At 35.7% G+C, this 26318-nt stretch overlaps 1 protein-coding gene across 1 annotated transcript in view; it reads right to left on the reverse strand.

Moving 5' to 3' along the window:
- Positions 1-24688, reverse strand: part of PLEKHA5 (pleckstrin homology domain containing A5) — a 66734-nt gene extending 42046 nt beyond the window's left edge. Inside the window, exons 1-6 of the mRNA XM_082309231.1 lie at positions 24568-24688; positions 18012-18116; positions 15736-15808; positions 11872-11972; positions 10828-10943; positions 2643-3110 (exon numbers count right to left, since the gene is read on the reverse strand). Coding sequence (XP_082165357.1) covers positions 2643-3110; positions 10828-10943; positions 11872-11972; positions 15736-15808; positions 18012-18116; positions 24568-24675 — 971 coding nt within the window. The 5' untranslated portion in view covers positions 24676-24688. The remainder of the gene's footprint in view (positions 1-2642; positions 3111-10827; positions 10944-11871; positions 11973-15735; positions 15809-18011; positions 18117-24567) is intronic.
- Positions 24689-26318: the final 1630 nt, after the last annotated feature.

Genomic DNA, 26318 nt, shown 5'->3' on the forward strand with positions numbered 1-26318 from the left:
TTCTAGCTACACCCCAGATTAATTCAAACTAAAATCCCTGCCACCACGAGGCACCAGAATCTGAAGACAGTTTGGAATGACTTCAGTGCCACAAAAACATTAAAGAAATTATGTAGGGCAAATGGTAAGGTAAACCAGCATTATGCATATTTGATCCTTATGGAATAACTATGAAGGAAATTGATGGTGGTAAACCCCACTTTTCACTGAAAATAGTTAAGCTGAGTATTTATGATCACCTGTAACATTTTGGAGATGAAAACTGCTATAAAGAGCTTTACATACAAAATCTGCTACAGTTTCTGAAGCTTTCCAAGAATTAATGAAGTATTATCCCCATTTTGTAGATTGGACAGCTTTCCATTCTGACAAAAAAAATTATAAAAAAGGGAAATGGATTCTAAATCCTATTATTTTGCTGAAAAACCTGCTGAAATACCTCTAAAAAAATAAATACCTTTAAAAAAAAGGTTTGTCTTCCTCAAGGCATCAGTTGTCTTTATTTGTGTAGCTCTTGCAAAGCTAGATGTCGAGATCCATGATGGAAATGGCAGATAACAGCTTCAAGAATTAAAAACTGCATTGCCGTCATTCTCATTAATTTCACAGGAAATCTAACTAAGGGGTCAGCGTGTTCCTCTAAAAAATTAGTAGTTTTACAGTAAACCCTTTTCATTCCATACTGAGGACAGCCAACAGCTCCTATTTTATATATAGTTATTTAACAGAACCTGTTTGTTAACATTTTAGTATTCTTAAAGTCCTAATTTTTTTTTCAGTCTGACACACCAGAGATACTCAGTTTGGTCCTCCATGATTTCTCTAACACATTGGAGAGACAGATGCAATGGAAAGCATCCTTGTTAAAAGTCAGAAACTTTTCCCCATTAAGTGAAGATTACTTGTCTCAAAAATTCAAGTTATGACTTGAACAGGTCTTACTACAAACAGCCTTATTAGCCCCTCACCCCAACCTTAAGCTTTAACATACACTGGAGCTTCTTTCTACTCATTCACCAACTTCAATTCTAGTTAAAATTCTGTCTCCAGCCACAAACTGGCAATCTGAACGAAAATAAAATTTAAAATTTAAATGAAACCACATTCTAAAGACATCACTATACATTAGAAACTTGGATCATTATTCAAGGCCATTGTGAAATGGACATTATTCCACACAAAGGAAAAAAATAGCTCAAGGCCAATTCTTTTTCTGTTTGCTACCTTTATGTAGAACTGCAGTTGAAAGCATACCGTTTATGCTATCAGTGTCACCGTTATTTAAGCAACAAGTGGCCTCTATAGTCAAGAATAAAATATTGTTAATTAGTAATGTAATTAGTACTTCCCTCTACCTGATTCCCACAATGAGATCAGTTTTAGGGTTTATATACTTGTTCACAACTGAAAAATTGCACAGCTATTCAAATTTCTCCTGTTTGGTTGCAAGTTTTACAGTCCAATTTAAAAAAAAAAAAAAAAAATCTAATTGCATCAAAGAGCCTTCTCAGTTCTCATTACACAAGCATGTATAATAAAATAAATGTCAGAGTGTGCAAGTTGCTCTCTGTACTGGAAGTTCAAACTTGATCAAACTACTTATGTTGAATACTTCATGAAACAACACATTAACAATTCCTAATTATATTTAATAAAGGATTAAAGGCAATGAGGAAATGTTTAACCAATTTTGGCAAGTGTAAGTCAAACTAACATGAAGTTATCAAATTTTTGAAAAAAACTGAAAAGCCCTCAACCGCCATATTTTGAAATTTGCAGAAAACACATTTTCTGAACTTGGTTCTGTTTTAAGCTCTGCTCTGCCATCCATCTATATGCAAACCCCCTGATTTCCAACTCTTCAAAATATCTCCTGTGATAGCATCTCCGTTACTTCCTATCTAATATAATATTAAAAACTTTTATATTTTACTGCTAGAGCTGCTTGTCTGTAATCCAGCCTGGAAGCAATGTCCCTACACTTCTGTCAGACAAAAATTGCTATCGGCACAAGATTCAATATCATTCACACATAATTTTAAAGCTTCATGAGTAAGCACTGGAACTCAATATTAGAACTGGGAGATGTTTAATTTCATGAGAACAGAAGCTTTAAGCACCAAGTTAGTTGGATTTCTATGACTTACTCTTAGGTAAAACTTCTCTCTCTCTCTCTCTCTCTCTTCAATTAAAGATTGTTTAAAGTTTAAAGGTTCCCCGGAGTATTTTTGAAGAATTTTAAATAAAATACTATTACGAGAATTTGTGAACAAAAATGCAGAAGACAGGGCAATTTCAAGAACAGATTTTAAGAGGAAAAAGAACTATGATTGATGACACCTTCTCTCTGCTAGGATAGAGAAATTTCTAACAAACACCCAAAAAGGGTTTCTGGACATTTTTATTTATTAAGTTATTAATATAGTTTGATTTATTAATAATCACTCAAATGTTAATGAAAAAGAAACATTAATAAATCTGTTCTGAACAGTCATCCAGGCACTTCGTAGAGAACAATGAATTATATATTTATGTAACACAGACCAAAACCTAAAGAATCTAACCAGGATACAAGTCTAAGTATTATTTGGTAGAAAGCCTAGCACAAAAAAAAAAAAAAAAAAAATTTACATAGTACTTACCCTCTTGTTTCCTCTTCTTGCCCTTTTCCTCTTTGTATTTTAATCCACTGTTCCAATTGCAGCATTGAATTAGTTCTCTGCATAACTCGTTCAGACTCCATATATGACTGAACCACATTGTGCTGACCTCCATCTCCAGTGTCTGCCAGGACAACACCAACAGCTTTATTCTCAGACCCATTTAAATGAACTGGTCTGAAGTGTCCAGCCTGAATCGTGGTTATGGGTAAAGTCCTGTATTCGGATCCCAAAGGATTTAGCTTTACACTGTTAATTTTCGTTAATGGTTTATCTTGCCCAACTTTCTGGAATCCATATTTTTCGGCTTCCAAAGCTTTCTTCTCCTCGTTTTTGTTCACTTCTTTGTTTTTCTGGTTATTTTGTGCCTCTGGCTTAATTAGCACCCGATGGTTTGAGATATTATTTGCCTCTCGAGGTGGTGTATGTTCAGTGGTTAACTTCTCTACTCTGGAAAGGAATATATGACAAGCTATAATATCAACAAAACATTCATTAAAAAATAGTAATAAAAAATGAAAAGTGAATATATTTGTGTTTATCAGGGTTCTTTCAGTGAATGCCTGTCCAGGTATTTTACACAAATATCTTGTCTTTGAGATAAAAATCCAGGACATAGTTTTACAATAATCCAGGACAGGCTGTTTTTTTGTTGTTGTGGGTTTTTTTTTTTGGCTTTTTTGTTTGTTTGTTTGTTTGTTTTGTTTTGTTTTTTGGTGTGTGTTTGTTTTGATTTGGGGATGGTGGTGGAGTTTGATTTGTGGGGTATTTTTGGTTTTTGTTTGTTTGGGTTTTGGGGGTTTTATTTTTTTTATTGGAGAGCGTGTTTTTTCTTCCATGCTTCTCTACCTCTTTGCTATTTTAAAATAATTTATAACATGGGGTAAGTTTTTTAAGCCAACTTCAAATTACCCCCCTAGAAAAAATGTGCACAAGAGGAAATAAAGCCAGAGTCTGAAAAAGTGGATGTTCAGTTCCTGGAGGCCTGGACATTCAAACAGTAAAAATACTCAGTGACTCTCCAAGAGCTAAAGCTTCCAGATGTCAACAGCCTGAAATTCAGATGATTTTTAAAGCCATCTTTAAAAATGGTAGCAGATTACATTGCTGACCAGCTTGTGATTCACAATACTGCTGAATTTAACGTATAATGAGCTCCTTTAAAGAAAGCAAACAACTTTTCATGGTCACTGGCATCAATTAGGTTTCTCTGGTATGTTATCACTTTGGCTGGCATACATTTTGTGGAAAATAACTGTGGTCTCCCTAATTTTAAGGGGGAAAATAGCTGCTGACTTAGGGAACTGTACCACAAAAATAATGATATTTTTAGAACAGTTACTGCTTTACAGTACTTACACAAGTACTCAATGTATGCAGTTCTATTAGCTATCTTCTTTTTAAAATTTCAAAATGTCAAGAAGCTGTATCTTTTTCCGTACTGCGACATGAACTGAACATCCAGCTCAGATAGTGACATTTTTTTTTCCAGTTTACTAGAAAAAAAACCCACAAAAACCTTAAAATGTTTTGATCAACATTTTTTGGTATAGGAGGAAAGAAGAGGAAGAAATATAATTCTTTTAGATTACATCTCTGCATAAAACCAAACCAAGAACAAAACTTTATTTTAAGATGATGTCAAATTAACCTTTCACAGTTTTGCATCTTTTTTGCAAATGCATTATTCATCTTTATAACTGTATCCAGTTCAAGTGCCTAATCCGTGTGTAAAAAGGCCATCACATACACAACCGACCAAGAGCACAAGTATGACCGCTCATCTGAAAAGTGCTCTAGTTCCAAGCAGAGTAACTACATACATAGCTGCAATTATTTTTGCTTACCCCACCTTTAACATGAGGATTAATGTGCAACAAGTCTACACTTCCCCAACGGATTATTTAAGCCATGAATTCCAAACAAGCCAACAACTATCTGGGACAGAACTCCAGCAAATACATAAAGGACTGAAAACCGTATGGTCCTTATAAAATACTACCTACTGCTAATAATATTGGACACTCAATTTTAAATGCACCTCCCATTACCATCCTTCTCTTGCTCTGAATTCTCCATGACACGAAAGGAATCAAGAGACTCCTGCCTTGACAGGTACACCATTTCAAATGTTTCAGTCAGAAATAGCAAGACATCAATGTCCTCTGCATACTGAACATGAGTTAGAATGAAATGCTCATGCAGTTTGCATGTTAACAAAGGGTGTGATTTTTCTTCCCCATGCCTCTTCCTGACAGAGCTGTGATGATCCCAGTCTCTGCTTGATACTTCATAATGTTATAAAAGTCCTCCAAAATTCACTCTATTAATAAGTAGCTCAAAACAGTCCTTTTCTTTCAGTGATTATTCCTGAGCTGCCAACGTGAAAGCATACACACACGTCAAATATATTACAAATGAAAGCATTTATACCAATAATCTAACATAAATATCTCTTTGGCTATATGAGTCAGCATTATTTTTAAACAGAGTGGTTTTTTCTCATACATCACCATTAAATGCAGAGGTTAGATACATCTGATGTTTTCTGCTAGCAGGAAGGAGAGGGTAATATTTCTGCCAACGAAAACTTTTACAGAAAAAAAACCTCAATGTAGAATGAGCATTTATGTAGACTTTTGTAGGGGAGGACACATGTGGTGGAATTGCTTTTCTGTAATTTCCAAGTATCAGCAAAGAAATGCTATGCTAATCTCCTACTGCAATTTAAAAGTGAGGTGTTTTCTTTGTATTTTTTTTCCCCCAAAACTTTAAACTGTTCCCAAAACCAAACATTTCTGCCTAGGTTCCTTCTCAAGATTATGGAAAAAAACTGGATCACCTCTTCCCTCCCACCTCAAAACTGTACTACCCAGTGTTCTACCACAAACTAAAGGAATTCCCCAAACAGGAAAGTGAATGAACAACTCCATTTCCCACAATTATCAAGTCAAAAAAAGTGAGTTAAAATTTCAGTTTTCAGCAAGCGCTCAAGAGTTTACAAATAAACGTAAGGACTACCTTGCAAATAATCATAAACACAGGCATTAATACGTGCAACATGCCTTAACAGTACCACCTACCCCCTTATATAGCACTTTATATCAATCTTTCTCAACGTGCTTTACAGCAGAGAAGCAGTTGCCATTTTACAGATGGAAAATCTGTGGTGCAGAGGGAGAGTGGCATCTCTAGGGACATTCATCAGATAGGTGGCAAAGCCAAGACTTGGCACAGTGTTCTATTCACCCTATCATAGTAATTTCCACTGAGATCTTAATTAAAAAACAAACCCTAAAATCACAGAATTGTTTTTCCATGCAATCTCTATGCTGTATCAGTTGTTACTATGGTTATACGCAGCAGAGCCAAGCATTTATATTTGACATTCTTTGCGATGGTGCAGAGGCTGAATGACTGACATTCAAATAGACTTTTGGGCTCTCCTTTAACTTGGTGCATCAAATCAGTCAACTCGATGTGAGCAAGAGATCTCTTTCCACAGCAAAGGATCCAAATGGGAAAGAATTATAAGAAACGAATAGGTGAATGTAAGAAACATAAATCCATATTTATATATTTGGCTCCGTATTTATATCTGTCTCTCAAAGATGTTCAACAAGACCTGCAGGGTATTTTGAGGAGGGGAGAGGGAGAAAACAAAAGAGAATGAGCATTGAACATATGTATTTCAGCATATACTGAATGCACTTTGGAGGTTTCTACAACAAAACAGGGTAATACAGGAAAAGTACTATTTTCTGCTCTTTTATATAAGTAAATAATTCTGAAAGAAGAAGGAGCATAATCAAGCATCAGACAGACATGAAGATTGATTTAACAAAGCCAGGCAGAGGCATTTGAAAAGAAAAAGCCATCTTTTCCAAACACAATGACGGTAAACCCCCACTGTGGATGTTGTTATGCTAACAAGTGCTTTTTTGGCAGCTTAGCTTATGCTGTTCAGGGAGAGTAACTACACTAAGAGAAGAAAAAAAAAAACCCCAAACCCAAAACACACTTTTCTTAACTCTTTTCTTAGTACATGCTACATCACTCAGAAGAAACAAAAGCTCTGGCACACACAGTCGACAGTGAAAGGATAGAAAAACGATGCTCTTAAATATGGGAGAGTAGATGAATCAGCATTTAGGGTAAAAATGATAAATCGTTATGTTGGTGGACATTAGCATCTACAAACACAAGCAAGCAATCAGTACTCATAGATAAAACTTTACTGTGGTGTGCAGTGCTTCAACATGGAATGAGTAAGTTGTTTTGCTAATCCAGAGAGGTTGTTTGAGATTATATTTTGAGTCATAAGCTTAAACAGTTTCTCACTGACTGAAGTATTGTATTTAATTATTTTGATTATTAAACTTGAATTTACTATCTAGGTTAAATTAAAACAAGTGTTTAGAAAGGAGTAATTACAGTTAAGTCAATAGGACCAAATAATATTTGTCCTTCCCTGCAGTTATACATCAAAAGGGAGTTTTTCTGCTGTGACTGCAGATCAATTCTAAAAGAAATGGCTATATTTTCATTTTCTCACCTCAGTATATCATTTCTGTATTATGTGGCTAACTATATGTGGAAAGTAAGAGTATTTTATGGAAAACCAGGCAAAATCCCCACAACTTAATGTTTTAAATAGTCCTTTTATCTTTTTTTCTCTCCAAAGAACTCACATCCTCAGAAAAATAAAGATACAGATTGCGGCTCTGAAATTATTTAAAGCTGAAACATTCAATTTGACAGACTGTTGGGTTTGGATTTCCAGAGTATCATAAGCAGTGAAGTACCTTGACTTCTAGATTTAAGGAACTATACTGTAAAAACTCTGACTTATCATTAGGCAGTTTTTATTAACAAGCAGTTAAGAGTGGCTCAACATCAGCTTGCATAAATGTTTAAGGAAGTAAGTTCTCAGTAACTCTAGCTACTGTAAGTATCTATCTAGTCTGTTAGAAAACTGTTTTCAGTACAATGTTAGAACCTCTCAAAAAAACAGAATCAAGAAACAAAGGCACTGGCTGGATTTGACTGAACCAAAATCATGTATGCTTAGAGCTATGTACACGCCAAACTTTAGGTTACTTACAGATGAGGTAATACAATACTTAATACTTAACAGATTTTTACAGGGAAGAAAGAGTATCTCTTCTGGATAAGATCATATCCTGCTACATGGTTCATTTTAAGAACCAGTTTGACAGCCAAAAGATGGATTCTTCAGAAAACAGATGTCTGGAGGATTTTCTTCCTTACTATAGCTAACAGACATGCAAGTCTTTGAGAGTTCACTGGGCTGGAAATGTATTTTCTCTGAAGTAACTATTTCAAGACTACTAACAAACTTTTCAAAGAGGTCACATCTACTTCTGTTTCATTCTAGGGTTTCTTGCCTGAATTAAAACAACACAATGGTGTTACCTAAGTTGCTTTTCTTGTTGCTTTTCTGACCCTCGTTTTGGCTGTTGGCAAGCCCGTTCTGCCCATGGTATCCAGGCAGAAAACTACTGATTTTGTTGCTGAGTGCTTTTTTACTCATTTACTCCACACTGATACAGCAAGGAGTAAGATAAGCACTCAAAGCAAGGCAAGGCAGATTGCAGGAGCACATATAGCTGGATGAAAAGCGTTAGAAAAGCTCAGCTGTACTGGGAATCCCCACTGTTTGCCTATAGTCTGCCAAACACCTGGAATAGGCAGACGTCAGTGCTGGAACAGGCACTGCGGCTGAAAGAAGGGGGTAGGAGTGCATGGCCAAGCATTTTGGGAGGCTGGAACACCCTTCACGGCGGCGGACTACAAGTCCGTCTTGTCAGAGCAGCCATGGCACTGCAGCCTAGGAAGGACGGCTAGTCTGCAAAGCTGTGCTGGGAGCCAGGGTGAGCTCACTACGAGTCTTGCTAGACTGAGGCAGCAAACATGACTGTACAACTATATTAGTGAACTGCACGGGCAAGTGGGTATTTACATTACCATTGTGGATTGCTTCTTATGTTAAAAGAAATGTCACAAGTAATAATGGAACATCTGTCTATATAATTAGGTGTATGAAGTATCTTCTATAGAGAATTGACTATTATGGGAGAGACCATGAAGACGATGCTTATTAAGGAGGCTCTGTCAGATGGAGATGTACTTCTTTCACATATAATTTTTTTCTACTACAAAGATGTCCTCTTCAAACATTCAATCTTCACAGTATTGCAAACACCGAAAGAAGGTCATTTCACTGGTTCAAAGAGATTCACAATGGCCCACTTCAGTATTATTCCCCCTACGAAGTGCTTATACAATCAATACCTGGGTTTCGTTTGAACTTAAGTGGGTCTGATTTGGCTTAATCATTTCTCCATCTATAAGCTACCACTGCTATCTGCAATAGACTTACAATGTGAATCAAACCTGATTTCTCAGATTAAGTTTATTACTCACTAAGCTAAATGAGATATTTTGTCAAGGTAACACCATTCTTTTAAATGCAATCTCTCAAAAACTCTGAATGAAGAAATTAAAAGGTGAAAATGCTATTAAGTATCTACTTGCTTATGCTCTATCTCACTCCGCTCATCCCTTCCCCATATCATCTATTGTTCCCAAAGAGGAGGAGGGTTACAGGAGACAAAGAACATAACATCTTCATACATAATATGAAATAATACATAATCAGATCAAATTTCATTGTGGTAATTGGACCTACCACTCCTCCTTTCTACAAGCTGAAATCTTTTATTTTCAGTAATTTGGGGAAAAACAAACACAACAGCTGAGAGCTTGAAGCACGTATGTTATTTTTCCATGGTAGAGAACAATGCATTTTTCTATGAAGGTACTTCACTATGCTGTCCAATGCAAAGAATTAAATACTTCATATATTATCTATGTATTTAAAGGATATTAGAGATGAAAGCTAAGATTTCAACCTTTTGTTTAAGATTAGTGACTAAACGGTGGCACAGGTACAAATTTAAAAGTGTTCTGAGTTTACAGTTATCCTTCTGAATATCCCACAGATTGGTGCAAGTAAAAGTTCCACTACATTTGACTGAGAAGCTCACAAAATATTAAAACATGTAAGACTAAAAGTGTCTAAACATTCTGCATTCCATTTTATGCTTCTGCCAGCATCATACTGGAACGTGGGATATAGAAAAGTCAGGAACAAGTTAACAGGAATGACTTGCACTAGTGATGCAAAATTCAGAAAGACTGCTTCTATTTTGACAAGAAGTTCAATGTGCTCACTCTTCCACAAAAATTGTACCTTTTCCTTCTTTGGTATCTGTGTCTATGGAATTTTTTACCTTTTTTTTTTCTCCCCCTTTTTTTTAAAAAAACCCTTAAGATTTCTCAGCATTGCTGCCATTCATCTGGCTCCAGTGTAGCAGGAACTAACAGAGTGCAGAAGTAGATCAAATGACAGCAGCCATCAGCAATAATTTCTGTGCCATCAATAACAAGAAGCTTTTAAGTTTTCCATTGGTGGGGTTTCCATTATAGATGACACGGAGCCAACCCAAAGGACAACATTCAGAGAGAAAATGACTCTTACTGGATAGACAGCAACAGACAATATTCAGTTTCCGAGAACATAAGGCTTCCAGTGATAACTTGCTTTTCATTGTCAACATATGGATACATAAAGGATAAGGCTCCTGATCAGGTAAGTATAAATTTGATGACAGCTTAATGACAAACAAGAATGGCTCCCCACAGGTTGCCCATAGCTGCAACTGTTTAATTTAGCCAGAAACTATGGCTGTGAATTTGAGACTTATGACAAGTTTAAGCCAAAGACTACCACCAGTTGAGCTGCTATTGCTGTTCGGTCAGGAGGGCAGGGGAAGTCAAACATGCCTGCACATAGTATTTGCCATTGCACTTCTTTTGATGCAGCTGGCTAAAGCAAATAGTCAGGTTTTTGTCCTCTAGACCTTTACTCTCATGGCATCCGTATTCAGAACACAACTTAGATTATTTTTACTACTTCAATATTTTATCCGACACTGATAAATTAGTAAGGGTTCTTCAATATAAGGAGATACTACTTCAGTCAATTTACATTCTATTTTAATGTATGCCCTTTCATTTAAATAAATCAATTTAAATATGAGGAAGAAATACACTGTGCCACTGTTTTGAAAATTCACATTACCTTTTCACAGGCTCTGTCTGCACAAGTGCTGCATCTGTCATGGCTTTCATCCACAACTCCATTTCCTTCCCTGTATCTGTGCAGAAATAATACGTCCTCATGTTTGGATGAGCTGCCTGATTGGAAATGACATGGTCATTGCAATAAAAATGTAAGATTCTGTAAAAAGAAAAGAGGCAAATAATGTTACTGTATACTTGCTCTAATGTTTTCTATAATCAGATTTCTGCAAATAATAGTATCAGAAAAAATATCAGAAGGAATACTTCAATGTTTCTCTGTCACTGCATTCATATTTTCAAAATAACTGCCTATAATTTTCAATTATAGCTGCCTCTTCATTAATACTCTCAATAAAATGCCCTTAAATTTCCTCGATCTATTAAAAACTGTCTTGACTATCCATTAATGTAAATTAATATAATTATTATAAATAAGATTTTGGCATAGATTTTTGCAGTCTGAATGATACGGTAAGTTTTAATTTGTACTTACCATAGTAAAGAAATGATGTGTTGCTTAGGAGGCCAAAAGAAGAGCGAAAAGGAGCTCATAAAACAAACAAAAAAAAAGGTCAAGAGAAAATATTTAGTAGAGTGATTTATATAATGATTAAAAAGATTAGCTGTGAAACACTCCTAACAATGATTCATGTAATATTGTGATTTAAGTGATAATAAACCCTTGTTTTTATTTATATGTAAAGATACTTCATATCTAAATAACTAAAGAACTTTTATTAGTGGGATAAGTCTAGCTGCGGATACAGTTTACAATTCTAAACCACCACACAGTATTTAAGATCCATGAACTAAAAATAAAAGACTAATAATAAGTGATATTCATCCATTTTCTTATTCTAGCAATTATGTCTATATTTACATCAGGCTAAATACTTGAATCCTCTGCTACCGTATCATGCAAAAGTCAGTCTCAGAAGCTGTTTGTCAATCCTGTTTTGCATAACAACTCAGTAAAGAGTTCTGTTCGCTAGGCTATTGTGCTTTCAGATATAAAATTAAACTGAAAATTTGATTCCCTTACCTTAAAGGCATATTTGCGGTTAATATGGTCCTCAGGAGAAAGCACAGATATCTGAAAACTAGGTAGAAGTATGCTACCTAGTATTCCTTCTTCTTTCTCATCTGTGAATGTATAGTCTTTGATTAGAGAAACAAAGTGTTTTGACACATACTTCTTGTATTCAGACCCTTCAGTGAAACTCTGTACTTAACAACACAAGACCAGTAACAAGACATTTACCTCGGAAGCAAATGCATTAGAGAATCAGAAAGCCAGACTGATTTGCTACGTAGGTGCCTGTATACAGTCTCAGAAGTGTGCAGTCCACAAGAGCAGCTGTGCGGTCCTTCTTTGCCAACACATGCCACAGAACCCACACCACACAAGTTTGCGATCCCAAAAACCCGCTAAGCACTGTGAAATCCAGGCCTTTCGAATATGGCCACCCTCAACTTCTTCCCCGAGATGGACAAGCATAAAAAACCCTCCTGAGAGTGCCAGCTCTGCAAGTTAAAGTACATGGTCTACCTTATGGAAAACACCACAAATAGCTTCACCTAGAGTTTTCCGGGGAGCAGTGCTTACCTGCATATGACTTCAGAGCTGAAAAGTAGATGGAAGTCAAGCCTCTAATTCAGTGACAAGAATAATACCTGCTATCTATTGCCTGCTCAGTAAAAATTGCAAATACCCATGAGAGCAGAAGTATTTTAAAATACTGCTTATGACTGTTGGTCTTTGAGAAAATTTGCACGTTCCTCTTCTGGTATTGGGCATATTAAGCTACGAGACTGTTATGATTCCCATGAACAGTTTACACTCAATTAAATTCTATTTGTAAGAATGCATATGTTTCAGATCATTTGTAAAAAGCAAACAAAAATTCCCCAAACCAAACACCCTTTTTGAGAATATTGTTTTTCCGTATAATTTCAGAACAATACATTACAATAATAAATCGACATTTTAATTGGAAGGAACAACCAGCTCTTAAATCCAATTATACTTCAATAAAGGAATAATTGGATGCAATTCACAAAGTCAATCTTAACTGTATGTCAGATACAGAACTTCTGTTTACAACCAGTATCTTTGGAGACTGTCCCCCATAACACTATACTTAGTTGAGGATACTGTGCACAACAAATGACTACGTATCTACGAAAATAAGATGAAAACCTAGATACTCCAAAGTTTCAAGCACAGAAAATTTATACTGTTACAATTAAAATACATGTAAACAGCACAAAAGGACTACCTCTTATATCCAGATTTAAAAACCCTGGTTCTTGTTTACTCACTAAATTCTGAAAAGCCACAACTTTCATTTAAGTTATTCATATGGGGAAAGCTCTGCCCAGCCATATTAGCATTACACAACATGTTAGATGTAAAAATTATGCTTTCTTGAATGGTTATTTAATTGGAGAACTGAGCATAAAATTATTCTGATTAAAAGGTAGAAAAGAAATGAAGAGAGTAGATTTACTTTCAGGTACTCAACTGTACTCATAAGTATGCCTGAAACCATCCCATCTCTCCCTCTCAAATATTCACTCCTTGCTATCCACACACACACACACAGACACACACACTTCTGCCTTTTCCCCTGTGCCAGAATGCATGGCAAATGTTGATGTTTACTTTATTTGGATTGATGTTTTGGGGAAAAATTCCCTTCTGCTAGATTATACTCTGACTTATGACTAAGTCACACCCACTAGTGCATTAAGCATTTTTGTTCCACTGAACAGCTGCATGTCTGGAGGACTTTGGTCTTTGTTAAAGACATACCGCTACATTCCATTTCCAGATTTTTAACAATCTGTTTCCCATCAGACTAGCTTTTATCTACACATTACCCTGCCCCATGCCCATCTTTACTTGTATGCTGTGTATGAATAATACAACAGAAAAATAGCAGATCTTCTGTCCATTTCTAAGATCTTTTATTTGTTGCAACAATAGCCTTCCAATATGAAAGCGGGCAGTCTTTTATCCCTCCGTGAAATAGAAAGAGTATTCTCTAAGCTCTGAAAAAATAAAATGAAATAATTTTTCTTTTCATCTATAAATTAGATTTAAGCATTAGCTGCTACTACTGTAACACAATTGTAAAAGTTCAGTAAGATTTACTAACAAAACCAAAACACAAAACCAAAAAACCCCCAGCAAGCACAGCCGCATAACCAGAAACACTGTTCACGATCTGGGAGTAAGTGCCTGGCTGACCCCTTTCAATTTTTTCAATATCTGAGACAGAATTAACAAAAAAAGAAAAGCACAGGGTTTAGAGTGCAAGTTTTGTGTATTTTAGTAGCCATTTCTAATACCTTTAAGACTATCATTATACACGTTTTATTACAGTTTATCAGCTTTAACTGCTTTCTAGTAAGTGAATGATAGCTAAAAGCTAAGTTTATCATCTAAACAATTCAGACTATTCTGCTTTTATTTCAGCTTATTTGGCACACTAACATGTAGAAAAAATAAGATTATAGAGCTGTTTGGATTTATTTTATTTGTTGTTGGTTTTGCTTATTGCCTTTCTTGTTTTATTTTGAGATACTTCATGTGCAGTGCTTTAAGTCAATTTAATCTGTTCTTAAGGCAGCTAAAAGCAGCACTTTCTTTAGAACCTTTGGAAGAGAGAGCCTGAAGACTTGCTTAAAATAAGAAAATAAGAAAACCCTATAAGAAAGCACAGAGTATATAATGACCACTTAACTAAATACAGTGTAATCGTATCACAATCGATGCCTCCGTGACTGAAATCATAGCCTAATTTTGACTCAGCAGTGATTTATCCAACTATGTACACTTCTTGGGGTAAAGAAACAAAGTCTAATGATTATATTTCAATAATTCAGAATTCGTTAACTAAAACAGTTACAAAGACAAAGCTTTTGTGTTTCATGACCTGATTTGTCTTGATTAGAATAGAATCATGCTGCACTTTAACAGAGCAGCATTTAAATTCATCTGTCACTGCTTTCAACATCACCAGCATCAACACCACTTCTACCAATTCTAAAGTCTTATTCTAAGCTGAAACCCTTTCTTACCCTTCACAAGGCTGCAGATGGCCCTAACTGTTCATTTTCCTCTATTTTGTCATGCTTTACATCCTCTTTGCTCTTAGCCTCCTTTAAACTTTTATGGTTGTACACCTTATTTCAGGATTGAATATGTTTCCATATGCACAAGTCCCATTTGTTTATCCCCTCAGGAGCACTACAGTTAATAATCTGTAATGGTGAAGGAATCAGTTTTCTAACATGCATATCTCCAGACTAGAATTATAAGCAGCTAATTTTTCCCGTGTAAAATAAATCTCATGTAGCTATATAAGGGTGCTAACAGATTTCTTTCTTCCAAATACAGCAGAGACTTCTACTCATATGGAATTGGACAATGTTTCACTTTATACGTATTCATGAACACTGATTAGATTCCCAAAAGGCATATATAACCTCTTTATCATTCCAAAGGCAGAGTTTCAGCTCCCCTGCACTACCCCTTTCCTATCCCCATTTCAGATACTTCATTTGCATGAAAAATCAGATTTAACCTGGCATATTTAGTTCCTAACAACAGAAGCAGTGAGAAAACTGCAATCCAGAATTTAATAAAAGAGGTGGCTGTGAATGGGTTTGCTCTTTGAGCGTACCTTACAGGCAGGAAGCAATTATGCGAAATTGGTAATTAAGAAAGAAGGGAGAAAAAAAAAAAAAAAAATAGAAGTAGCAGGCCTGGATATTGACAGCCATACAACTATTTTACCCGTTAAGTTAAGTAGCAGCTTCATTTTTCTTACATTTGAGTGTCAAAATTTATCTGCTTCCAGTAAAATTAGCAAACAAATCTTTCCTGAGTGGAACTTACCTCTGTAGTAGAAGAGACACAGATCCGAGAGCACAAACCACCGTTTCTTCCACAACTTCATTCCAGTACTATCCTGTATTAATCAAAGTGATCAAGTAAGAACTTTCAGACTGTTAATAGTAACAGTTCATAAAGGAAACCGGGTACCACATAAATGTGGTGGTGTGCTAGCAGTTCATTTTCTTGGCAAAGACAATTTAAGTATCTTTGACTTCTCATCACAGAGCTGACACTGCAAACAAAGATCAGAACCCAGGAAGCCTGAAGCCAACATGATTCAAGAATCAATGAAATGAGAGCCCATTATTTTCGCATGCTAGAGACTACAATCTACAGTTAACTGAAAAAAATGTATACTTTCTTTTAAAAAAAGGAAAAGATAAAGGTAATATTTGGGGTACATCCTCTGTTTTCTGAAGAAACTCTCACTGAACTTTGTCTTCTACTACCACTCATATTTCTTCCCCAAATAAAATTTCTTTCCCAAATAAAGTTTATTCCTAAAGTAATTTCATTTTCTTCTATGCTTATAACTAATTTACACTGCACAACTCAGAATGAAAGACTGCCACCACTACTGCAGTGTAAATAAGCCAGAGCATTGCAGCATGCACATCCTAGTAGAATCAGATTTAATAGATATGTTAATTTGTTCCAAGAAGAAAGGTACGCGTGAATTATCAATATTCTTGTAGTATAAAGGTTTTGTGACAATCAAGAGGAGGGATTCTATAATGAAAAACTGTGGGGTGGTGTGGGTTTTGTTTTGGGGTTGTTTTGGTTTTTTTTTTTGAGAAAAGTCAACATAATTTTTAGCCTCATATTTCAAGCTCTACTCTTTTTTGGGGTGGGGGAAATGAGCTGAAGGAGGCAGAAGAAAGGGTAAAGCAAGCATTAGCTAGGAAATGTTATTCAGAAAAAGTTAAAAAATCCTTTGCCACAAACATTTTCATAAATCAAATAACTAAACACTTCATAGCACTGTCCTTCTGAGGACTTCAAAGTGGTTTAACAAACACTAATGAAGTCTGGAAGCACTGTCCATAGCAGTCAGCTCCTATTTCACAGCTGGAAAGGCAGACACAAGGAGGGGAGACTGCCTTCCTTACCTCACTGACAAGGTCACTGACTCAGTAGCGGATTAGGATGCCAGACCCCTGGCCCAAAGGACACTGGCCATAATAATCAACTGTATGACGTGAAAATACCCAAACTTCTTCAGTATAAAGGATTATCACAAATCCTCAGACAGACTTTCTGAAGAGGCTGTTATGCAACGCCACATTTATTCCATCACTCAAAAACACCAACAGGTTTCTACATGGCCACCTATAAAATTCTGCCAGCAATGAGACATGCTAGGAATGATCTTCCGGCCTTCTTCAGACATAGCAGAGTGGCACACAAAACCATTGTGTGGTTCTCATATTTTAAATTCTTTCCTACTTTAAAGTACATCCTTTTTGTATCAGTGGATTTACTAATTATTGTTCCCTCTTGATTGTGATTATGTCCTAATATGGTAACAGTTATGTTCACAGTAAACACCTTCCAAAAAAAGAGTTGACTCTCGACTTAAAAATTAGTAGAAAAGTGACAGAAGAATGGCATTACATGCAATGAAACAGCACACCGAGTCAAACAAAACTTGCTGTTCTCTGTGATTACATAAACATGTTAAGAAAGTTATCTTACTATCAAAAAGAAACCTGCACAAGCGTTCACTGTAAGTTTCTGAAGATAGCAATCTGTTGGTAAAACTCTTGACTAAATTGGCTTTCAATTACTACTACAACATGGAAACATACAGCAACTCCTTTTCTTACAAAAACCAACCATCACAGCATTTAAATCATTTTACACATAAACCCTGTCTAATGGTATGCACCAACATCATCATTAACAGCATCCAGAAAGCTATGTGGGTCATATCAGTCTATCGGAGTAGGGACACTAAATGACACTATAGATCCAAAATTACATATACACATTTGCCTCAGATGAGTTTAAATGACAGGTTCTTACAGGGTTCTTGGTGGATTTATAAAATATATTCCTAATATGGTGTAATCAGTTTTGCTGTTCAATTTTTTGATCCAATAAGTAGCTAATTAATTAGAACACCATGTGTCAGTTCCTCATGGTTTATAGCTTCACTCTGGTATTGCTATCATTGTATTTTATGCAAATGATTGTCTTTTGTACATTATACACCTTGCCAAAAAAAAAAAAAAACAAACAAACAAACAAGAAGAGGGTGAAAAGGGGCAGAGTACCTGTTTGTAGAGCCAGCCACGTCTGACAACTGGTGCATTAGGATTTCTCTTTATTGAGTTTGATCTCTTTCCGAAATTATGAACTTTCTTTGAAGAGCGTGATGTCTAAATTGAATTGAACAGGTTAAAGAAAACATGACATTATTATCTGTTGAAAAATCATAACACATTTTCTTTTCTTTAAGATCTTTTTCTTATACATGTTCCTCTGGGGGACTGCAGAATACAAACTGTATTCCTTTTTTAGATAGATAATTATTATGATGGTTCTGCTGGCTTCAGCATTTTTTTTTTCCTCTGCAGAAAATTTAAAGACAAATCCCAAGACAAGTACTTAATTATTTTTTTTTTTTTTTAACAAGGAAAAACAACCAAATACATATCTGATCTTCTTATAAGGTATGTAAGAAAGCCTACCAAGCTGGAGAAAGAGAAGTAAAATTAGCAGAACTATCATTAATTATGAAAAATTAAATCACCTGGGCAAGAAAATTCTACTCTTTCCTGCTTCCAACACTGGCCTAATAAATAAAAACGTGTTCAGATTTCAACAAGATATAATTCAAAGGCTTCTCATTGAGTCTCCCCCTTTCCTAACATATATTAACTTTTTAAAATTCCTTCTTCCCCCCTCAAGAGCCCTTTGCTCTGTGATCTCTTGGCTGGTTTGAATATTCATTATTTTACCTGCTTGCACTAAGGCCTACTTTGAATCTTTTGCCCATAAACTCTAGTGCTTATATCTGCTGTTGTTTAAACCTTTTACATCCCTACAGCTATGCAATGATCACAGATGATTACGAGAAGTAGCATAAATAACCGTTTTTAGATCTTATTCTTCTTCTACTTGAGTAACTGAAAGAAATTGGAAAAGGCATAAAGAAACGTGCAGCGCTTTGCCAATTCACGCTTCATTCTTTTCAGCCTACATTTAGAAAGTTTGTTCTGCAACTGAGTTGAACGTTTACTTGTGTTTTAAATTCTGCAAGAATTGGTGCCTCACAGACCACGCGATGTGGTATAGCAAAGTATCCTATTCCGCAAAAGAAGTAGAGTTCAAATTAGTTTTTTTTAAGCTGTGTTCATGGCTCTGCTCCAAATCCACCATTTGAACGGAGACAATATAATCCTGTGCTTCAGCTTCCCCATCTCTACTATTGAGACTAATCATAAGGTTATACAAAGTTCCTAAAGGAGGAAGGCTAACAATTGGTTTTTGTTGCAAATTAGGGTATGGGGTTTCTCCATGGAAATTCTCTCAACACGCATCACAACTGAGTTGGGTTTTATACATGCTTCAGAGAGAATTCCACAGTAGGTTACAAATCATAAACTGAAAATTGCAATTTAAAATAATGTGCAGCTTTTGTCAACGATGCCATTAACTGAAGAATAGAACATAGCTTAGCCAAAAAGAATAACATTACAAGAACTATGTGTGTTTGTCTTAAGCCTACAACACAATGAAACAAGGTCATTTTGTATTTCTTTTTTGAAAGAATCAGAAGGGAATATAAAAACAAACAGAGTGCTTTTAATTTCCCTTAGAGATATGGAAATTTGACTCAACTCTGTTTGGAAAGCAAGATAGAGCAAGCAATTGGAAACCTAATTAAAAATAAAAGTAAAAATCTTTCACATTTTCATCTGAAAAATTTCACCAGTGCAAAATGGGCAAAGGTTTGTAAGAAGGCAAGAGAATGAATGATGACATCCTGCTGTAAAAAAGGAATATAGAGAGAACATGTAACAATCCAGAGCACATTATAAAATTAACTCTACATCTACCTCAGTTAACCTACATGGCTACTATATTGGCATATCACACAAGAGCTGTGCCAAGATTTTGATCAGAAGTAATTTATAACACACATACCTGCTCTAATATTAGGTATTAAAGGTTCAAAACCTCTCAAGAGTGTTCCAGACTTCCTATGCTTGGACAATGTCTAGCACATTAAGGATGCTTCTGAAAACACAACCAACCACAAGTACTACGCTAATGTCAAGTCTATTAACAAATTCAGATAAAATAGAGAGATACCTCTTAGGTTTGATAACAAACCATACTGACTCCAATTTCACAAAGTTTTAATGGGTTAATTATACATGTTACCAACTGTGAATACAAAGGTCCATTAATTAAACAGAGCATCACAAGTGCTTTCTAATTTTAGTTAATACGGAGAACACTTTAGATGACTCGTGATTATTTTACCACACACTGCATAGAAGAGAATAACTCTTCACAACGAATTCTGAGCCTCGAGACAATGAGTATTTTAGGATATTGAAATATCATAGGTGTATATATAAACTAATTATGAGTTCTCAAACTTTTTAGATCACCTCCTCCTCTTGTTATGTCTGGGATCCCTGACTATCCCATGTTCTCTCACACACATATCTAATATCTCAAACTGGGGAAACAGGAAGAAAGGAAAAAAAATAAGAACTGAAGGGTTCAAATACTTTTTACCCCACAGCACTAAAAATACAGGACACATTGCACGGCTCCAGCTTCTGGAGAAAGCAAAGAGAAAAGGAGAATAGTGAATGAAGGGTCCAACTACTAATCACTTGCTGGAAGGTGTAGAAGGTAACAGAGCTGGCAAACTTTTAGCCAAATCTGGTACCACCTGACCCGTTCTAAGGAATGGTCCCAGCAACTGTGATGCCTCTGAAAACAGAACCTATGGGAGGGACCCTTTACAGCTCTGGTACTGAGGAAGAAGCCAGGAAGTCCAGCCAGGGATATTCACTCTTTCCCAAACCTGAAGAAAACAAACACTGCCAGGGTTTTGAACTCTGGGCAACAGATCAGTCAGTAGTTGGGGCTGCACACTTCATCACTCTGCAAGCTGCTCTTCTCTCTGCTTAGCTGGTAGAGGGGACAGAATTTCTGTGAGGCCTCTTCCCCAGTTTCAGAACTAGCACAAAAGTACTTAATTCACACTAAACTTATTGCATCTATATTTGAAAAACATGGGTTGAGAACCTTGCTGATAAGGAAATTTTCTGCATGTGAACTCAAAGAATGGAAACCTAAATCTTTGTTACTTTCAACTTCCGTTTAAAAATATGTTTCCAGTCTTCAAGGCTTACATTATCTTCCAAACCACAAACCAACATGTTGCTGCCTTCTGGATTTTGTAGGCAATTTCAGTGCCTTCCAATGTTGCAGTTTTCCATGAGCTGAGTGGGTTTCTGCCTCAGCATTTTAACTTGGACCAGGAGGTTGCTCTTGAAGTAAATCACCCCAAAGCTCACTCTTACTGTGCTTTGGTTTGCATAGTAGAGCAAATTGGATTTATTTTGGATAAGACTACAATGTAAGATGCACAAGGAACACTGCTGGACTAGTGTGAATATAAATCATGAAAACACAGTACAGATGTTTGGTCATGAGCACCAATACTGCCCTTCACAATGCTCCTCTTTACTATGCTGTCTGCTACTGTATCTCATGACTATTACTCCAAAATTTCTGGCTAACCTGAATCCTGAGAAGACATGCATGGCTACACCTGAACTAGCCATTTAAAGCTGGACTGGCTTAAGCACTGTACCAAATATCTATAAACAAACTGATGAATGTTTATAAACAATTTGATGCATTCTAGCTGTAATGGAAACACGGGAAGCTCTGCAGCAGCTGTCCTGGGCTAACAGTCCATTCCACTTACTGCAAGAAAATTGTTAGCGTTATTCTGCTGATAATCAGGACAGCAATGAAGAGCAGGGGAGATGAACTGTGGAGGGTGACTGGTAATATGACTGATTTTACACACTAAAAAAGCTGATTCCCTGAATGCATTTCAGGACATATAATCATATATATTTGTCTAGGTAGTGATTTTAACATCAGGGGAAAAAAAAAAAAAAACAAACATAAAAAGGAAGACAACTACAAAAACAACTTCTTTATTTTAAAAAGAGAGGTGGAAATATATACCTCTGTAGCAATCTCAAGCCTATGCAGATCTTTTTCACAGTCAGACATCTGTGCTAGTTAGCTTCAAGTTTAGAAATACACTTCAAGCTAATAGGGAAGAATCAGTACTTAACAGAGCTGTAGTGTGTTATTTGTCCAGCATCATACATATAGTGGGAAGGGAGGATTAGAAATAAGACTTTTACTGTGGAGAGATTGATTTTTGCCTCACCTCATATTAGCCTATAGATAGCAGCAGCATTAGACTCCAATGAGTCCTTCTGCCACAAAATAGACTTATCCAAGTTCCATACCTATTTGGGATCAATTAACATTAATGAAAGGGAGAACTTCTTTCTATGCCCCTCAACTGTCTGAAACTTTAGTTGTACCACAAACTTTCCTTCCATTCCTCATTACCTTCCAATATTAGGTGTATTCATGAATTATCTCTGAAAACAGAAACACCTAAAATATAGATGTGGCAACCACATGAAGCATTCTTCTGCTCTGTAATTTACTTTCCTCACCAATATTTTACTTCTCTTTTATTGTGCAGCAATACACAGAGCCTGTACATATTATATCCAAAGGCTGATAAGGCAGCTAAGAATTTCAGGTTCTAATGCTGGGAAATATGAACAATAAAAACATAGAAGAAAGTTAGTTGTTGTTTTATCCAGGTACAATCAGTGGGCGATTTCTATATAGTTACCTTTAAAAACAATTCAACTCATTAGCCTTAAATAACCACCAGAAAATGCTGACTAATGTTAGCTGTGGTTCTACTTTGCGAGCATTCATCTCCCTAAAACACAACTTTTAAAATGGTGTTGCAGCAATTCAGACAAATTTATGTCTGAAAACTGATGGACAGTAATTGCACATACAGTCACATTAATCATATTAATATTTTAAGTGCACTTGAATAACTGGAACAGACAGGAGGAATGAAAAGTAGAAAAGTCTATTTCTTCAAAATATAACAACTTCCACAGGAAGTTAAAGTGTCATTAATCAATAAAAGTAAAGAAATTGCAATAACTGGGCCACAGCAATCTCAATTTCCTTCCAGAACACTATGAAACAATCAGCATAAAGGGCATGAAACTTCTCTTTTGAAAGAGGTGTGTGACAAATATGTTTGTAAAACACATGCCCCTAAATTGTAATTCATTTCCTACATTTAACCTGGGAGCACTTCCTGGCTAGTTCTGTTGTAGCTATTGAAATCTACATCACTATTACAGCTCTAACAATAAGTTATCTTGGGTTTTTTGCTTGCTTGGTTTAGGGCTTAGCTGGTTTGGGGTTTGGGTTTTTCTGGTTGTTGTTGGTGGGGTTGTTTTGTTTTGTTTTAAATTGGCTTTCCTGCATGGACTTAAACATGATCATATGAAAGTTGTAATTATGGATTTTGTTACTGTTTATAATTCATCTGTGACTCCTCTTTTTTTTTCCCCAGCAACACAGATAGATTAAGACACTTTTCTCATTAAATAATAGTTTTCTAATGTAGGTCAAGGATTCTGCCTGTCTAATGAGACATTTAAAACAACAAAAAAAGGTTTCCAAAATGCACTTAAAGAAACCTTACAATGTTTCCTACCACATGGAAAATAAATTATTTCAATCCAAGTTTCTGAAATTAAGGAATTTGCTCAGTTAGAACACATTCCAAAGTTTATTTTTCTCTCACGGGCTGGATTAATCTACCAAAAAGCACTTCTCAGGGTTAAAGTTTTCAATGACTAGCAAACGTATGGTGCTTTTTTTTTTTTTTTACTCGTTTAAATGTTAACTGCTGGGTAGAAGAGATTACAGGGCTCTTGTCTGTCATCATTGATCAAAGTTGTTATCTTGGTGTCCTAGCAAACTTAAGGAAATTTTAAATTTTGTAGCAAGTGCACTTTCCTTTCAAGAAAGCTGTCCAGAATATGGAAAAAAATGCATGCCATAGCCTCATCAGCTTTATCCAATAAATGTAAAGTTGATATAATTGAACCATCACCTTGATAAACATCTGGGCATTTACCTTAACCTTCTGAGAAGCCGGGTGAATGGAGGAAATGGGACACAAATTAAGATGACGTGGAAATCTCCAGGACTTTTCCCAGGAATTTTCCTAGGAAACCAGGACTTCTACTTCTGGTCCAATGACAACAAATCATGTCATCTGCCCTTTAATTTTACCACAGGGTCACGTTCCAGCTCTCTTGTAATTACTTCTTACACATAGTTACAACTCTCTCAGTTTTACCTGGAGAAATACAGTCAGTTGTACGGGATTGAGCAATTTCTATAACAATGCTTACCCAGATGTCTGATCAGTCACTCAAGATTTTGCTAGTTCACACTGATTAGATAGGTCATATTCTGTAAACAATTTAAGTATGTGCAAGTCATAAGATCTGAGATACTTGAAAAAAATTACAGCTTCAGTGATAATTTGTTTCAGACACCTCAGTTTCCAAATTAAACATGAAAGGAGCCAAGCGCCCTGAAAAAGATACGTGCTTTGTTTCTCTTTTTCAATGGAATACTAATATATAGCACTGTCTAGTACCTTGTGGAATAACTGAATGATTTTAATTTTAATTTAATTTGGACATAAAGACTTACTCTGCCCACAGGGCTCATTGGATGAGCAGCATAATCTGATGTCAGATTATAGTTAGTTGCTTCACATATCATGCTTACTGGTCGCTCCTTCTTTTCTTCAGATGTCATTGCTGCAGCAGTCCTGAAAATAGAATATGTAATAGCACTAGAACATGCTGTGTGTGCAGAGTGCTATTAAAAAGCACCCCTAGATGTAACCTAATACAGCCCGTGTCCTACTTCTCCAATTTGAAAGCAATTCACACTTCATTGTAAAGTTACCTGCATTGTGTTTTAAACTTAAATCTCTTATAGATGAATTTTAAGACGTTGTTTTAAAATAGGATTTCTCTATTAGCTTAAGGTGTTGATGGGAGGGAAAAAGACAGGTATGAACATGAGATGGAAATGGGAAGAAATGCTGTCCAAAGACCCCATATGGCTTTGTCCTACTTCAGTGAGAACATGCATGGTTGTGAAATTTCACATATTGCAGTCCTGACGGTTTTCACTTTAGCCACCACATAACGTGTTGCAGCAATGGTGGTAAGTAGGACACCCAATACCCAGCCACATATGAAATCTTGAGGTCAGGTATGACTTCCATGCATACCTTCTCATATTATTGTGTATTCTACAAAACTAATACAAAGATAGCAAAACCAAGTTATTATCCACTGATTCAGATATTGTCTCAACTGCCCAAGAAAATAACCAATTGAGGGGAAACTATCAGGCAAAACATGATAGATTAAATGCACGTGATTGTCCCTAAGTGATTAAAAAACTTATTCCTTTTTGGAAGTTTATTGGATTATTATATAATATATAGGTCATTTGCTGACACTACAGAATAACTCAAGTGACAAGTGGAAATTCACACAGTGCATAAACATGGTGCATTTCTATCATATAGCAAATTTGGGCTATGGTTTTTGTCTTAAAAAGTAGTATTAAATATTTTACTTCAAATAATTTAAACAAGTAAAACATTATACATGCTAACCTGACTTGGAAATAAGAAATTAAACACTGCAATCAGCAAACCCTGAATCTTACTTCAGTATTAACAAGTTTTAAAACACGTATTTTATAGACTGAAACAGATGCCACTTACTGTTCATTCACAACAAAAATACAGTTGTCCTGTGATGGCTGTCCTGTTACTGGATGCTTGCAGGTTACTTTTCGTTCATTATGACTGTAGAAGAGAGATAAGGAAAATTATTAGGCAATAATTTTTTGATTTTCCAACTCAAGTATATAAATCCAGTATATCGAGTATATCAGCCCAATGAAAATGATTATCAATATTTCATTACAACATATAACAAAGTATGTGTATACACACTCATATACATATATATGCAAACAAAAAGAATAATAAGTATTCAAGAATTTTCTTGAATATTCTGGAAATAGATGGAAAACATTTGTACTGGGTTGGTAATGGTTTTGAATTTAACTAGACCGGTAAGAGTGTTACCAGTTCATATATGATCACCAATAATTCACTTCTCATAAGTCTTTATATATTCATAAATAGGATTTCAGCTATACAGGGACAAGTTAAACGTAAGACAAACAACTGTTCCGTAGGGATAAAATAACAATACAGTAAACGCAATTGTCTCCTAGCTTAGAACATGAAGTTACTCGTTTAAAATTTTCTGATAACACATATAAATATTCAGTGATTGAAACCGAGTGATGCGTCACAATCACAGTTCTACTTTTGCTGGTGACTTTTTAATTCAGAGTGCTACTCCCCT

This window comes from Platalea leucorodia, assembly GCF_965183815.1.
Source record: "Platalea leucorodia genome assembly, chromosome: 4".
In the NCBI taxonomy this organism is placed as follows: domain Eukaryota; kingdom Metazoa; phylum Chordata; class Aves; order Pelecaniformes; family Threskiornithidae; genus Platalea; species Platalea leucorodia.